This window comes from Nothobranchius furzeri, chromosome 14 (genome assembly GCF_043380555.1).
Source record: "Nothobranchius furzeri strain GRZ-AD chromosome 14, NfurGRZ-RIMD1, whole genome shotgun sequence".
Classification (NCBI taxonomy): domain Eukaryota; kingdom Metazoa; phylum Chordata; class Actinopteri; order Cyprinodontiformes; family Nothobranchiidae; genus Nothobranchius; species Nothobranchius furzeri.
Window position 1 is genome coordinate 25,703,838 of NC_091754.1, and position 14,540 is coordinate 25,718,377.

Below are 14,540 nucleotides of genomic sequence, written 5' to 3' on the forward strand. Positions count from 1 at the left end.
GGGCTGTCGCGGTAACCGCAAAAATGAAATATCGCAATATGAAGAAGCCCACCGCGCTGCATCATGGGCCACCGCGATTACTGAACTTGGTTCAACTCAATGATGCATGTTGAGAAGGATGGCTGCACTGGTATCAAAACGAAACGTCACTTCGCTCCTTTGGGAGCACTTTGGTTTTCAGTACGTCAGCTGCTGCGCAGCCAGAGTCCTTGGCCGAGACAGAGCTGCCACCAGCGGCAAAAAAATAATAATAAACGCTCGGAGACCTGCTGAAGTCCCGGACAAGCACTGCTTCTGCAACCGTCCCGAAGAGAGTTTGAGCCGAGCTGGAGCTCACTCGCTACCTGCAGGAGGAATGCAACCGGGAGAGATTCCCTTTGCTCGCCAGAGTCGCACACAAGTACGTGTGCGTTAGTGCAACGAGCGCACCATCCGAGAGGGTTTTCAGTGTTGCTGGAAATGTTGCCACCCCTCTCAGATCCTGTCTCAAACCGTATATGGTTAACATGCTGGTTTTGCTTGTAAGTAACAAGGACGTGACCGAGCTATAAATCACCGTCATTCGTGTGTGTGAAAGTGAAATTATAGTGCGCCCGCCACCCGGCGCGCGCGCGCCCGGTACATGTAATTTTTTTATGCTTGATTTTAAACAACTAAACAACATGGGGACTTGTTTCTTATTTGTTAGATGCTGCAGCCAAATTTGCATTTAAAAGTTTAACCTCCTGAATTTTGTTGTCTTTAAGTTCAGTCGGACTCCGACTGTCGGAGAAACAAACGTTACTGCGATCTGTGTTGTTACTGCCCTTTGATCTGCATTCAGTAAAGTGTTATTAAAGAAGGCACGGCAATTTTAACCTTTTTTAAATGTGTAAACCTTATGTTTAGATAGTACTGCAATAAAAAAAAGAAGTGCTGCAATAATATCGCACACCGCAATATTAAGCCACCCTGAATCACCGCAGGAGGAATTCCTCAACCGCGACAGCCCTACCCTAGTGCCAATTCTCTACTAGGGTTGTCACGGTGTGAAAATTTAACCTCACGGTTATTGTGACCAAAATTATCACGGTTTTCGGTATTATCGCGGTATTTTTTTTTTTACGTGTTACATTTTCAGACAACTAAATAAACTCTGTATATCAGGAAAATATTGTCCTCAGTTTGTGTCTAAATTTTGCCTAAAATTTGTTATTTTGTAATTATATTGTTTATTTGTTTACATTTTCCCCTTTAGTCTTTAAAATACCAATATTTACCCATAACTTCTTATTTATTGTCTGTTTGATGTCATCATTTTAAAAATATTAGATCAGATGATACTCAGTACTCAAGCAGCCTTCTACTCAGATACTTTTTTTTACCCTTACTTGAGTAATAAACCCTATATCAGGAAAATATTGTCCTCGGTTTGTGTCCTTCCAGTGAGCTTTGCAGATTTTGGAAAATGTCATCAGGCAGTAATTGTTAAATTATCATTAACAATGACAATTAACAATCATTGTTAAATTCATAATTATTCTCGGAGAGAGACCAACTCTTATCTGCCCCTGGGAGCCCCATAATGCATAGCGTCATTTCAACATGGGGGTGTCCGTTACACGGTTTATATGCAGGTAGCGGCGCTGCGGCTGCTTTATATAGCGACTCGTTGCATTCTCCCTCAACCCAAATCCTCGGATCACGCACTTTAGCTAAAACGCTAACGTTAACTTGCCTTGCGTTGACTGTAGAGTTGTGGGTGATGGTCATGAGATTTGAAGCGTTGCTGCCTTTCACAGACACTTTTTCTGCACGTGCTGCAAACAGGATAGCCGTCTTCTATCAACTGTCCCTCTGCATTCTTCAAATATCCAAAAATGCCTGTACTTCCCACTAGGGCTGTAGCGAAGCCTCGACGACGTCGACGGCTCGATTCTAAAAATTTGTTGACGTCAGATCTGGAAGTCGACGCACCGCGCCCACTTGTTGCATCCCCAGGAGTTTGTAAATAGAGGTGGAATCTGCCTGTTTTTCCTCTAGTTCGCCCTCTTCTCCGCCTTCACTAACATCTCCGCCAAATACCGAAGACCCGGAACAATGTCCGTCCACTGCTAGATTATTTTCCTGTTTTGTCCGCCTTTGTCTCCCGGCAACGGACAACAACTTCCGGGGTCAGATGCGCTACTTCGTCTCCACCGCAGATGTAGAAAATCACCAAGAGCGTTTCTCCCTTCATAAAGGAGCTTCTTTCGGACATTAGGAGAGCTGTTTTGGTGGTAGCAGTCTCTCCTCCGTGCTGGTCTGTTTGCTGCTGGGTGTTTTTGGTTTATTTAAACTTGGTAACTTGAACTTAACGTTGGTAAAGCTACTGTTAGCATCTTCACTAACAGCTTCTTGCGTTGGGATAAGCTGTTACGTTTTGGTTTAGAGTTCATCTTTTTTGTGGTGCAGATCTCCCTTTTATTACATTTAGAGTGTTGTGGGTTTTCGGTTTAGTTTAAAATATCACCTTGAGTTTGGTTTAACCACCCAGTTTAGAGTTTGGATCCCTACTTATTTGTACTTTGTTTTAATTCCCCACAGGCAGAATTAGTTTTATTATTCCCAACCTGTGGATGGAAAGATTTATGATTTTTGTTGTTGTAAATAAACCTGATCATTATTTTAACTTTTAAATCCCATGTTATTGTCCCCTCCTTTTTGCACACGAGCCAAACTCCCCAGGAAGAGTCGTAACACCACTCCCCTCCCGCACATAAGTGACCAAAACAAAGCAGCATGGAGACACTCCGTCTCTCCGACCACCTCTCAGGCAGCAGCCTGCACTCCCAAGTTCTACACGTCACCAGAACATAACCAACCGCAACACAATAAAAGCAGTGTTATACAAAATGAAAGGCCCATAGTGTTTATTCTCTTACAGTAAGAATTTATCAATTTTTTGAGGAATTTATTTGAGATTTTCTGGTTTTTGTTAATTGTGCAATAGAAAAATAATCATTAGATTAATTTTCTAAATAGTCATTAGAATAGTCGACTATTCGATAAAATAATCGTCAGAATAATCGTTTTAAAAATAATCGTTTACCCCCAGCCCTACTTCCCACTTTGTCTTCTTTGAGGGATAATAAATGTCCTGAGTGCTGCCGTCTCCTCCTTTGGCCATTATTTCAGCTTTAGCTTCAAGAAAGTTTTGGTTGTAAACAACAAAGTGCGCATGTGCCGCCGGCAACTTCAGCAGATGATACGGTGGCTGGTAAGGGTCACCACGCCTACACCGCAGCCACGGTAATCCACTGAGATATATATTTTTTAAAACAAGACTGTTATTATTATTGTCAACTTTTTTACCGGGGTTTACCGCTACACCGGTTACTGTGACAACCCTACTTTTGAGTAAAGTATGATGGCGCCAAGATCATGACTTGTAACATTTTTATAGCCTTTATTTGTATAGTGCCTTCTTAGGGTTCTACAACCCCCCAAGGTGCTTCACAACACCCAGTTATCCACCTATTCACACACACATTCACACGCTGGTGGTGATGAGCTACGATGTAGCCACAGCCACCCTGGAGCGCACTGACCGAGACAATGCGATGTTAGGGTTTAATGTCTTTAAGTAAAGTCAATCATAAGAGGAGATGTCATCTTTCTCTGTCATGTTTTTGTGTCTGCAGAGATCCAGTGTTCACCTTTGATCTGAGGTCACAAGTTGGAGATGTTGCCTGGGCTCCATACTCCTCCACTGTCTTTGCTGCTGTCACAGTAGATGGGATAGTAAGAGTCTCTCAGTACTTTGTCATTTCAGTTCAGAATTGTAGCTTTAATTTGTTTGGGTCTTTTTTGTTTGTTTCTTAAAATGTTTCTTTTGGAGATTATGCTTGCTTTAAAGGGATACTTTGCAACTTTTTTATATTTTTAAATTATTTTCATGAGCCAGTATGTGCTAAAATGACCCTTTACACAGTTAATGAAAGTTCATGAGTCCAAACCCCCCTTCAGACAGGCCATGAAAATTGGAAATGTTCGGGACACTGTCCTTAAGACCTTTGTGTCTGAATATAAACATCCGGATAAACTTCTCCGTAAGTAAACCGGACAATGCCCCTAGTAACAGGACCGGACTTGTCACGGACAGGGTGGCTGCTTTAGACTGGTGAGGTCGAGTTCCGGACAGGGAGGAGGAGGGGTCCGGGGGACGCTGTGCGCACCTAGATACTGTAGCTCGCTCCTGTAGCATGCAACGAACCATGGCAGCTCTCCTCCTACGGTACAGTCTCCTAGACGCGCGATGGAGCGCTTCACACCACTTCTGTGATTCCTTTAATCATTGAGCTTCATCATCCAGGTCTCTTATGCGTCTTCGTGTGCGCAGAATTATGCTTAACATAAGTCTGATCAGTGAGAGGAATTCTATTTCTTCGTCAGCCATGTTTGACTGAATAGCTTTGTTTGGGTAAATGACGCATGTATGCCCGCCACACTATGTTTACGCAAATCCGGGTACAGCCTTCCCACCCCTTCCCCCTCCCCCTCAGACATCTGGAACTTTTCCCTGCTGTGTGAAGGCAGCCAAAAGGACAAGTTCAGGTACAAAAGTGGTGTGTCAGAAAACACAGTTTTGGTTAAAAACCGGACTGAATTGTCCACACATATTCCAGAATGCCAATCTGAAAAGGGCTCATGAATGCTAAGTTTCATTGTGATGTAGATCTGACTGGCTTTTCTAATTCGAGCATTTCCTCTTCTATTTCTCTATCGACAGCTAATACAGGAGGTGGGGTAGACGTTATTTTCATGTTTAAGCCCAGTTTTTTCTTTTGCGTCAGCTCCCCACGGGAGAGACGTTTTGCTCTCGGGCTTCCCCATCTCCTTGGGAGTGTTGCAAAGCAATTCCCTGCCAGGACAACAGCGCTGTGGCTGCGCAGTTGCGCAGTGGTTAGAGCTGTTGCCTTGCAGCAAGAAAGTTCTGGGTTCGCTTCCCAGACTGGGATCTTTCTGCATGGAGTTTTCATGTTCTCCCTGTGCATGCGTGGGTTCTCTCCGGGTACTCCGGCTTCCTCCCACAGTCCAAAAACATGACTGTTAGGTTAATTGGTCTGTCTAAATTGTCCTTAGGTGTGTGTGTGTGTGTGTGCGCATGATTGTCCTGTGTGTCTCTGTGTTGCCCTGTGATGGACTGACTCTGTCCAGGGTGTACCCCGCCCGATTGCCCATTGACCGCTGGAGATAAGCATCAGCCCCCCCCCCCCCCCCCCCCAATTTGTCCAACAATTGTACAAATAATATCCAAAAAGAACGCACAAACGCTACAACTACTGGTCTAAGTTGAGAGACTGAAAATCACGGAACAGTTTGAAGGCGAGGCCGAGGCTCAGGCTGAGGCCTTTCCCCGGAGCTAGCTCTGCGGTCACGTGGGTCTGATGTTCATTAATTATACAGAATTTTAGGCTTTTAATACACTTAAACAGAAGAGTGAGAAAAAATTTCACCCCCCTCAGAGTTGTCATGAGTGTAAACTAGATCTATTAAACCTAAAACATGTTTTGCAACCAGGCTGTAAACATGTTTATTTCTGCTGTGAAATTGGTATTTTTAACATGGGAGTCAATGAGGATTTGCTCGCTTCCTACACCAGCCCCCAGCGGATGAGGGTGGAACTGCAATTGTTGTCACTTCATTGTTGGCTTCAATTTCATACCAGTTTTATGGGGGCTTGCTCTTACATCAGGAAGAATCCGCGTGTTTTGACTCGAGCGTTATCCGTTCTTTCATAGTCCGTTGTCGAATTGTGATCGGCTGACGCTTTTCCGGTTCGCACTTCAATTTTTTTTACAGGAACGGTCCAAAAACGATCTCCTAACACATGGATTTTCTGCTTCCTGATCATGTGACGTATGCAGATGAAAATCGGCTTCAGAGCTGAGATGTTTGTTCTCTCGGTGCGGGGGCTCGTTCCGATGCCCAAACAGTAAAAAATGCAAATGACGACTTTAGTCGTCATTGGCAGTGAACGGTTGGATCTAAAATGACGAATTTAGTCGTCAATGGCAGTGAATGAGTTAATGTCTTTATTCAATGCATTTTGTGTTGCTTGTATTTCTATTTAAAGGGACTTTATGGAGTTTTGAATTTTTATGCTCGCGATTGCCCCCTCAGGCCAAAAGCGTAACGGCAACTTCAATAGTAGGCTCGTGCACGAGGCGCGCATGCTGTACGTGTACACTCCTTAACGAAAATACAGCTGAGACAGTCCCGCGTGTGTGTGTGTGTGTGGCCCGGAGGACAGTGGACAGGAGAACGCGCAACTAATTAATTAAATAATTTGGTTCTGTACCTTTCTCTTCAGCACAGCTGACAAAGGTTTATGATGGGTCAGTCCTCCTGCATGCTCAGACCATTCCCTTCCCTTGCTTGAAAAATTGTTCCAAAATGAAAGTTGAACCCACATCTTTTTATCTGTGAATTCAATGCCGTTCGGCGAGTCTCAAATAAAAAATTGGGCATCTTACTGTAAAAAATATACCATTAATGTAAAAAATAAACTACATAAATTACGTTCACATCAAGAATCGAACCTGGATATTCTGCACGAGAGTCCGACGTCTTACTAGGTGAGCTAAATAGCCAGTACGTCTTTTGTATCCGTAACTTTTATATCCTAGATGACAGCTGAAACAACATTCAAAGAACGGTTCGGAGCGAAAATGGCTATTTTTTTGCTAATTTGCAGGAAATATTTAGAAGAAAGTAGCTAAGGGTCCTCAGAAATATAGCTAGGTTCATCACTAGGCGTGAGGAACAGCGACAAAGTCGCTGAGTTGGCACTACCTCACTCTCTGCTGCTAAAGCTACTGATAGCAAATGCTACGGGCTATGCCTGAGCATGAACGCGCATGAAGCAGCCTGCTCGACCCGAGCAGCTCTCTTTTTCTGTGATTTTACAGAAAAACAGGCAATCACAGTAAAAATGCCAGGGCTCATTCTACAGCAGTGGTTCCCAAACTTATCTAGCCGCGCACCCCCTTCTATGTCCCGACCATGTTGACGCACCCCCCAGCCCCACATCAGGGCGTGGCTATATATGTATATATATATATATATATATATATATATATATATATATATATATATATATACATATAGCCAGATATATATAAATATATATATCAGACGTCACGCTAAACCAGGGGTCGACAACCTGTTCCCATCAAAGAGCCATTATTACCCGTTTCCCACAGTAAAGAAAACACTGGGAGCCACAGCAGCCGCGGCGTTGTGGGCGGGGCCTACCCTCAGACAGCAGAGAGCTGCTCACAACAGGTGACAGCAGCCAGTACCGGTCGCTCGTGTACGTCAAAGTTATCTTTCATAAGAAGATAATCAATAAAACGATTTATATAAAGTGGATCCAGAAGTTGTAGCCCGTCTCTGCCTACAATATTTTGATATTTTTCACCCTGTTGGTGGTTTTACTGAGCAGGTGCCACTTTTGTCATACGTTTCTTTTTAAAACATGTTTAGACTGTTCAGAATACAAATCCATGCTCTGTCACGTTTGATTGTTGTAATTAAACTTAGTAGGTGGGGAAGGTCAGAAAAGGATCCGATCAATTTGTTTTTCCCTCATTTACAGTGACGGAGACAACGGCGCAGTGTGCGTGGCTCTGGTGTTAATCAAGTTAAATTATATCTCTTTGCAACAATTTTCACAAGAAAATAGAACAGTCAAAAGCAGGGCTTGTGTTGACCGGACAGTTCCCGTATTTGGCCGTTTATTTTGACGGAGAAGGAATAGAAAGAATTACCCCGACGCATGCAGACGAACTGACATTTTATTCGTTATGCACATCGCAGATGTAGCTAAATCACCCAAGAAAAGAGTTCCTTCTGGACATCTGAGCTGGACACCGCTCAGCGCAGCTCACTGTCAGCGTGTACGTACGGTGCACAGCGAGCTGATAATGGAGCGCGTCGCAGAACCAGAGCGCATGCAGCAAGATTCCTCCCACTGAAGCGAGCGTTTTCCAAACCCTGTCTCTCAGAGAGACTTGTCACTTAGAAAATGTTCCCTGATTATGAAACTTTGGCTGAATAGCGCTTGTTCCTGTCTCCAATGTGGCAACGCATCCATGAGCCTGTCTGAGGACAATCCCAGAATCTCATATCCTCTTCAGCTCATAAGCGCATATGATTACGCACAAGCGTGACGTGTCAACCCGGTCTCACAGTAAGACCGGGCTGGACCTGTTCAGGTTTACGCAGACAATCTTTACATTTAGAATTAGCTTACAGATGTAAAATTTATGCAGTAAAATATAAAGCTTTTTATTTAAATATCCAGTCATTATTTTACAAGCACAGAGAGTCGCATCAGATGGATGGAAGATCCGCATCCGGCTCCAGAGTCGCGGATTGCCAACCCCTGAGCTAGGGCATATGCGGAGGACACACACACACAAGCAAAATATACTTGTTTTCAATTACGTTTATTGGGCCCACTTACATTTTCTTAGGCCCATCCACAAATGAGTTTCTGGCTACGCTAATGGTGACTTTTGACAGACTTCTCTGAGCTCCGCAGCCATTAAACTTTTCACCTCGCGCACCCCATCGACATGTATACCCCCTAGCGCACCCCCTAGTGGCAGCTCGCGCACCCCCAGGGGTGCACGCACCACACTTAGGGAATCCCTGTTCTACAGGACCAGGGCATTGCAGGAGAATGTATGAAGAAGAAATTTATTATTTCTATACATGTTTTGGCTGTCAAACTTCCATAATGCCCCTTTAAAGCTTTTTAGATTTTACATTTTATTGATGAACTATTTTCTTTTGTTGTATTTATTTTTGCACTGATATAAGGTGTACTATATTTTCATATGCTTATCTGCTGGTCACACTAAATAATTCCAGAGTGTTTTGTGTGACATGTTTCCTGACCAGTGTTGCCAACTGTTTTTGACTGAAAGTAGCTGAAGTTCCCCCAAAAGTCGCTAGATGTCGCCAGATGACGTCACGTGCTAATTTACATATTGATGACATCATCGTGCCATATTGGCTTCATTTTCCCCATAGCATCTAAAAGATATCTATATATATATAGATAGGACTAAAAGGGAGGAAAATAAAAACTGTTATGTATTTAAGTTATTAATTAGAATGATAAAATGGCCCAAATTGCTTTGATATGTACAATAAATTCCAAAAGTATCAATAAAGTGGCATTAAGACAGATATGATGCGATGATCCAAACAGTTCTGTTGTAGGATATAACTCAGACCTCTTGCTCTCCTCATTCTCAAAGACGTTTTCCTAAAAAGCAGTTTTTTTACACTTCCTAGTTTGTGTTTTCTCTCCATCGTGATAATAACGGCGCACCGAGCAAAAGGGAGCGGGTGTCCCATAGTATAACCATCCCTGTGCCACTGAAGGAAATTCAGATGAGCCACAGAGCTGCGTGTGTAAACGGGACGGTAGTTGAAACTCCAAATGACTTTATTTGCCAAATGCAGGAAAAGCCAAAGTGTCTGACGGCTGCAAAACCAGAGATCGCAGGTTGACGCCTGCGCCATCTCTAGTAGAAGCGGGAGCCTGCAGCAGACGTAAATCGGCGGACTCAGCCTCTGCATCTGTACCGTGTCAGCGAATCAGCCCGGCCGATAACGGTTTATGATTGGTCAGTCCTCGTGCACATGTGCAGATTATCGTTCTCTTTCCTTACTCCCGGAAGAACGGTTCAGAGTGCAAATGGTTTCTTTGTTGCTAATCTGTAGGGAATATCTACAAGAAAGTTCTACAGAAAGTAGCAACGGGTCCTGAGAAATGTCGCTAGATTTTTTGCTAGTCGCTTTTTGGAAAAAAAGTTGTTGAGGGGAGTCAAAAAGTCGTTAGGAATGGCAACACTGTTCCTGACCAATGTGGTGAGTGGAGTTGAAATGTGAGTGGCTTATTTGTGTGTTTGTCTGTGTGTCATGGTGATGGGGATGTCAATTTCTTTAGTGGGTCAAAGAAAGTTTCACATACTGACTTGTCTCTTTCAGGTTCATGTATTTGACCTCAACATCTGCAAATATGAGGCCATCTGCCAACAGCGAGTCGTGGCCAAAGAGAAGACCAAGTTGACCTGCATTCAGTTCCATCCAGTCAATCCCGTGATCATTGTGGGTAATAGCCAAGGGGGTGTGAACAGCTTCAAGCTCTCCCCTAACCTCCGCAAAATGTCCAAGGTAAGAAGCTCTCCAATATTTTTAGTGCATATCAGCCCTCAATATAATACCTGCAGCATTCAGAAAGATCTCAGTCTGGTAGGGATGGGTACCTTTGACATTTGAATCGATCCGGTACTAATTCCCGGTACCTACGGATCGATACACTTTTGAGTGTTTATTATTTTAATTCTCTTTTATAATTAAATATATATTTTTCTCAATATATAACAATATTTGATAAATATCATGATAAATAACATTCAACTGTTTGTATTTTAACATCGTTCTTGTAGTTTTATAAGCGGATAATTAAACAGAAGCAAACATCTTTACTGTGAACTAAATTTACTGTGTATCTTCATTCCTTTTGCCGTCTTTTTTCATTTGATTTTTCCTACTGGGAAGTTAGAATTTCCGAGGAGAAAGCGAACGCACCATTAGCTGATAACAACGGTGGCAATGGAAGCTAACATATCAAGCTAACATTATCTTTAACAGTTTATTTAACTGCTGGAGCAGATTAAAACGATGATGCCTCACACTTAGATTGTTGTCGTTGGTTTCAATCTTCACCCAATCACCCGTCGCATTTAGTAAAGTGAAGCCAAACTTTAGAGCGCGTTCATGTTTTTCTAGTCGGAAATTCGGAGTTCCGAGGAGAAAGCGAACGCACCATTAGTGAAACGGAAGCTAACATATCAAGGTAACGTTATCTTAAACATTTTATTTACCTACCGGCGCAGATTAAGATGAGGATGTCTCACTTAGATCGTTGTCTGTCGCTGGTTTCATCATCACCCAGTTACCCATCACATTTAGTGAAGTGGACCCAAGCGTTAGCGTGCGTTCTTTCTACCCATGCTGCTCTGTTTACAACTCACTCGCAGGGACCGACGACATAACGCTCTTGCGCATGCGCAGCTGTCTTGGCAAGTTCTCGTTATGAAGGATGGGTAGGGATGCACCGATCAGGTTTTTTGTTGCCGATACCGATATCAAAGAATGCTGATCACCGATACGATCACTGATACCGATCACGTGGATTGGCCAGAAATTTTCTACAACATAATGGGTGCTACAAACTACATAATCTGGGAATAAAGGAAATGCAACCTAATCTAAAATGGTCTGTATTAGGGTTGTCACGGTCTCGTCTCGTCTCGTCTCGTCTTCCTCCGCTTATCCGGGTCCGGGTCGCGGGGGCAGCATCCCAACTAGGGAGCTCCAGGCCGTCCCCTCCCCGGCCTTGTCCACCAGCTCCTCCGGCAGGACCCCAAGGCGTTCCCGGACCAGATTGGAGATGTAACTTCTCCAACGTGTCCTGGGTCGACCCGGGGGCCTTCTGCCGGCAGGACATGCCCGAAACACCTCCCCAGGGAGGCGTCCAGGAGGCATCCTGACCAGATGCCCAAACCACCTCAACTGGCTCCTTTCGATCCGGAGGAGCAGCGGTTCTACTCCGAGTCCCTCCCGAATGTCCGAGCTCCTCACCCTATCTCTAAGGCTGAGCCCGGCCACCCTACGGAGGAAACTCATTTCGGCCGCTTGTATCCGCGATCTCGTTCTTTCGGTCATTACCCAAAGCTCATGACCATAGGTGAGGATTGGGACGTAGATCGACCGGTAAATCGAGAGCCTGGCTTTCTGGCTCAGCTCCCTCTTCCCCACGACAGATCGGGTCAGCGTCCGCATCACTGCAGACGCCGAACCAATCCGCCTGTCGATCTCCCGATCCCTCCTACCCTCACTCGTGAACAAGACCCCGAGATACTTAAACTCCTCCACTTGAGGTAGGACCTCTCCCCCGACCCGGAGGTGGCAAGCCACCCTTTTCCGGTCGAGAACCATGGTCTCAGATTTGGAGGTGCTGATCCTCATCCCAGCCGCTTCACATTCGGCCGCGAACCTACCCAGCAAGAGCTGAAGGTCAGAGCTGGATGAAGCTAGGAGGACCACATCATCCGCAAAAAGCAGAGACGAGATTCTCCTGCCACCAAACTCGACACACTCCACACCACGGCTGCGTCTAGAAATTCTGTCCATAAAAGTGATGAACAGAACCGGTGACAAAGGGCAGCCCTGGCGGAGTCCAACCCTCACTGGGAACAGGTCCGACTTACTACCGGCTATGCGGACCAAACTCACGCTCCTCTGGTAAAGGGACTGAATGGCCCTTAACAGAAAGCCACCCACCCCATACTCCTGGAGCGTCCCCCACAGGGTGCCCCTGGGGACACGGTCATAAGCCTTCTCCAAATCCACAAAGCACATGTGGATTGGTTGGGCAAACTCCCATGCCCCCTCCATCACCCTTGCAAGGGTATAGAGCTGGTCCACAGTTCCACGGCCAGGACGAAAACCACATTGCTCCTCCTCTATCTGAGATTCAACTATCGATCGGACCCTCCTCTCCAGTACCTTGGAGTAGACCTTTCCAGGGAGGCTGAGGAGTGTGATCCCCCTATAGTTGGAACACACCCTCAGGTCACCCTTCTTAAAGATGGGGACCACCACCCCGGTCTGCCACTCCCTAGGAACTGCCCCCGATGACCACGCAATGTTGTAGAGACGTGTCAACCATGACAGCCCTACAACATCCATAGCCTTAAGATACCCAGGACGAACCTCATCCGCCCCCGGGGCTCCGCCGCTGTGTAGTTGTTTGACTACCTCAGCAACTTCTGCCCCCGAGATCGGACAGTCCATCCCCAGGCTTCCCAGCTCTGGTTCCTCCTCGGAATGCGCATTGGTGGGATTGAGGAGCTCCTCAAAGTATTCCTTCCACCGTCCGACTATAGCCTCAGTTGACGTCAGCAGCTCCCCATCCCCACTGTAAACAGTGTGAGCGAGTTGCTGCCTTCCTCTCCTGAGGCGCCGGACAGTTTGCCAGAACCTCTTTGGAGCCGATCGATAGTCTTTCTCCATGGCCTCACCAAACTCCTCCCACGCCCGAGATTTTGCCTCGGCAACTGCCACTGCTGCACCCCGCTTGGCTATCCGGTACCTGTCTGCTGCCTCCGGAGACCCACAGACCAGCCACGCCCTGTAGGCCTCCTTCTTCAGCCTGACGGCTCCCCGAACCTCTGGTGTCCACCAGCGGGTACGGGGGTTGCCACCACGACTGGCACCGGCCACCTTACGACCACAGCTAGCAACAGCCGCCTCGACAATCGCAGAGTGGAACAAGGCCCACTCGGACTCAATGTCCCCCACTGCTCTCGGGACGTGGTCAAAGCTCTGCCGGAGGTGGGAGTTGAAGACCGTCTTGACAGGTTCTTCTGCCAGGCGTTCCCAGCAGACCCTCACTATGCGTTTGGGTCTGCCAGGTCTACGCGGCATGTTCCCTTGCCATCTGATCCAACTCACCACCAGGTGGTGATCAGTTGACAGCTCCGCCCCTCTCTTCACTCGGGTGTCCAAAACATACGGTCGCAGGTCAGATGATACGACTACAAAATCTATCATCGACCTGTGACCTAGGCTGCCCTGGTACCAAGTGTACCGGTGGGCATCCTTATGTTCGAACATGGTGTTCGTTATGGCCAAACTGCGGCTTGCACAGAAGTCCAATAACAAAACACCGCTCGAGTTCTGATCAGGTGGGCCGTTCCTCCCAATCACACCCCTCCAGGTCAAGCTGTCATTGCCCACGTGAGCATTGAAGTCCCCCAGCAGGACAATGGAGTCCCCTGATGGAGCACTATCTAGCACTCGTCCCAGGGACTCCAAAAAGGGTGGGTACTCTGAACTGATATTTGGCCCATAAGCACAAACAACAGTCAGGACCCGTTCCCCGACCCGAAGGCGCAAGGAAGCTACCCTCTTGTCCCCCGGGGTAAACCCCAACACACAGGCAGAGAGTCTCGGGGCTAACAAAAAGCCAACCCCAGCCCTCCGCCTCTCACCCGGAGCAACTCCAGCAAAGTAGAGTGACCAACCCCTCTCCAGGTCTCGGGTTCCAGAGCCAATGCAATGTGTCGAGGTGAGTCCGACTATATCTAGCCGGTACCGCTCAACCTCTGCCACAAGCTCCGGCTCCTTCCCCGCCAGCGAGGTGACGTTCCATGTCCCAAAAACTAGTTTCCTTGTCCGGGGATTGGACCGCCAAGGCTCCCGCCTTGGTCTGCCACCCGATTCACATTGCACCGGACCCTTCATGTTCCTCCTGCGGGTGGTGGGTCCACAGTTGGACGAGCCCATGTATCCGGTTCGGGCTGGGCCCGGCCGGGCCCCATGGGCGAAAGCCCGGCCACCAGGCGCTCGCTCACGGGCCCCAACCCCAGGCCTGGCTCCAGGGTGGGACCCCGGTAACCCTCCGGGCCGGGTACTCCGACTCTTCGTTT

The 14,540-nt window shown here is 46.6% G+C and overlaps 1 protein-coding gene across 2 annotated transcripts in view; it reads left to right on the forward strand.

Moving 5' to 3' along the window:
• Nucleotides 1-14,540, forward strand: part of LOC107389817 (dynein axonemal intermediate chain 1) — a 33,338-nt gene that overhangs the window by 16,424 nt on the left and 2,374 nt on the right. For both annotated transcript variants that reach the window (XM_054746824.2, XM_054746825.2), the window contains 2 exons: nt 3,663-3,762; nt 10,030-10,215. In XM_054746824.2, the coding sequence (XP_054602799.1) occupies nt 3,663-3,762; nt 10,030-10,215 (286 nt within the window). The remainder of the gene's footprint in view (nt 1-3,662; nt 3,763-10,029; nt 10,216-14,540) is intronic.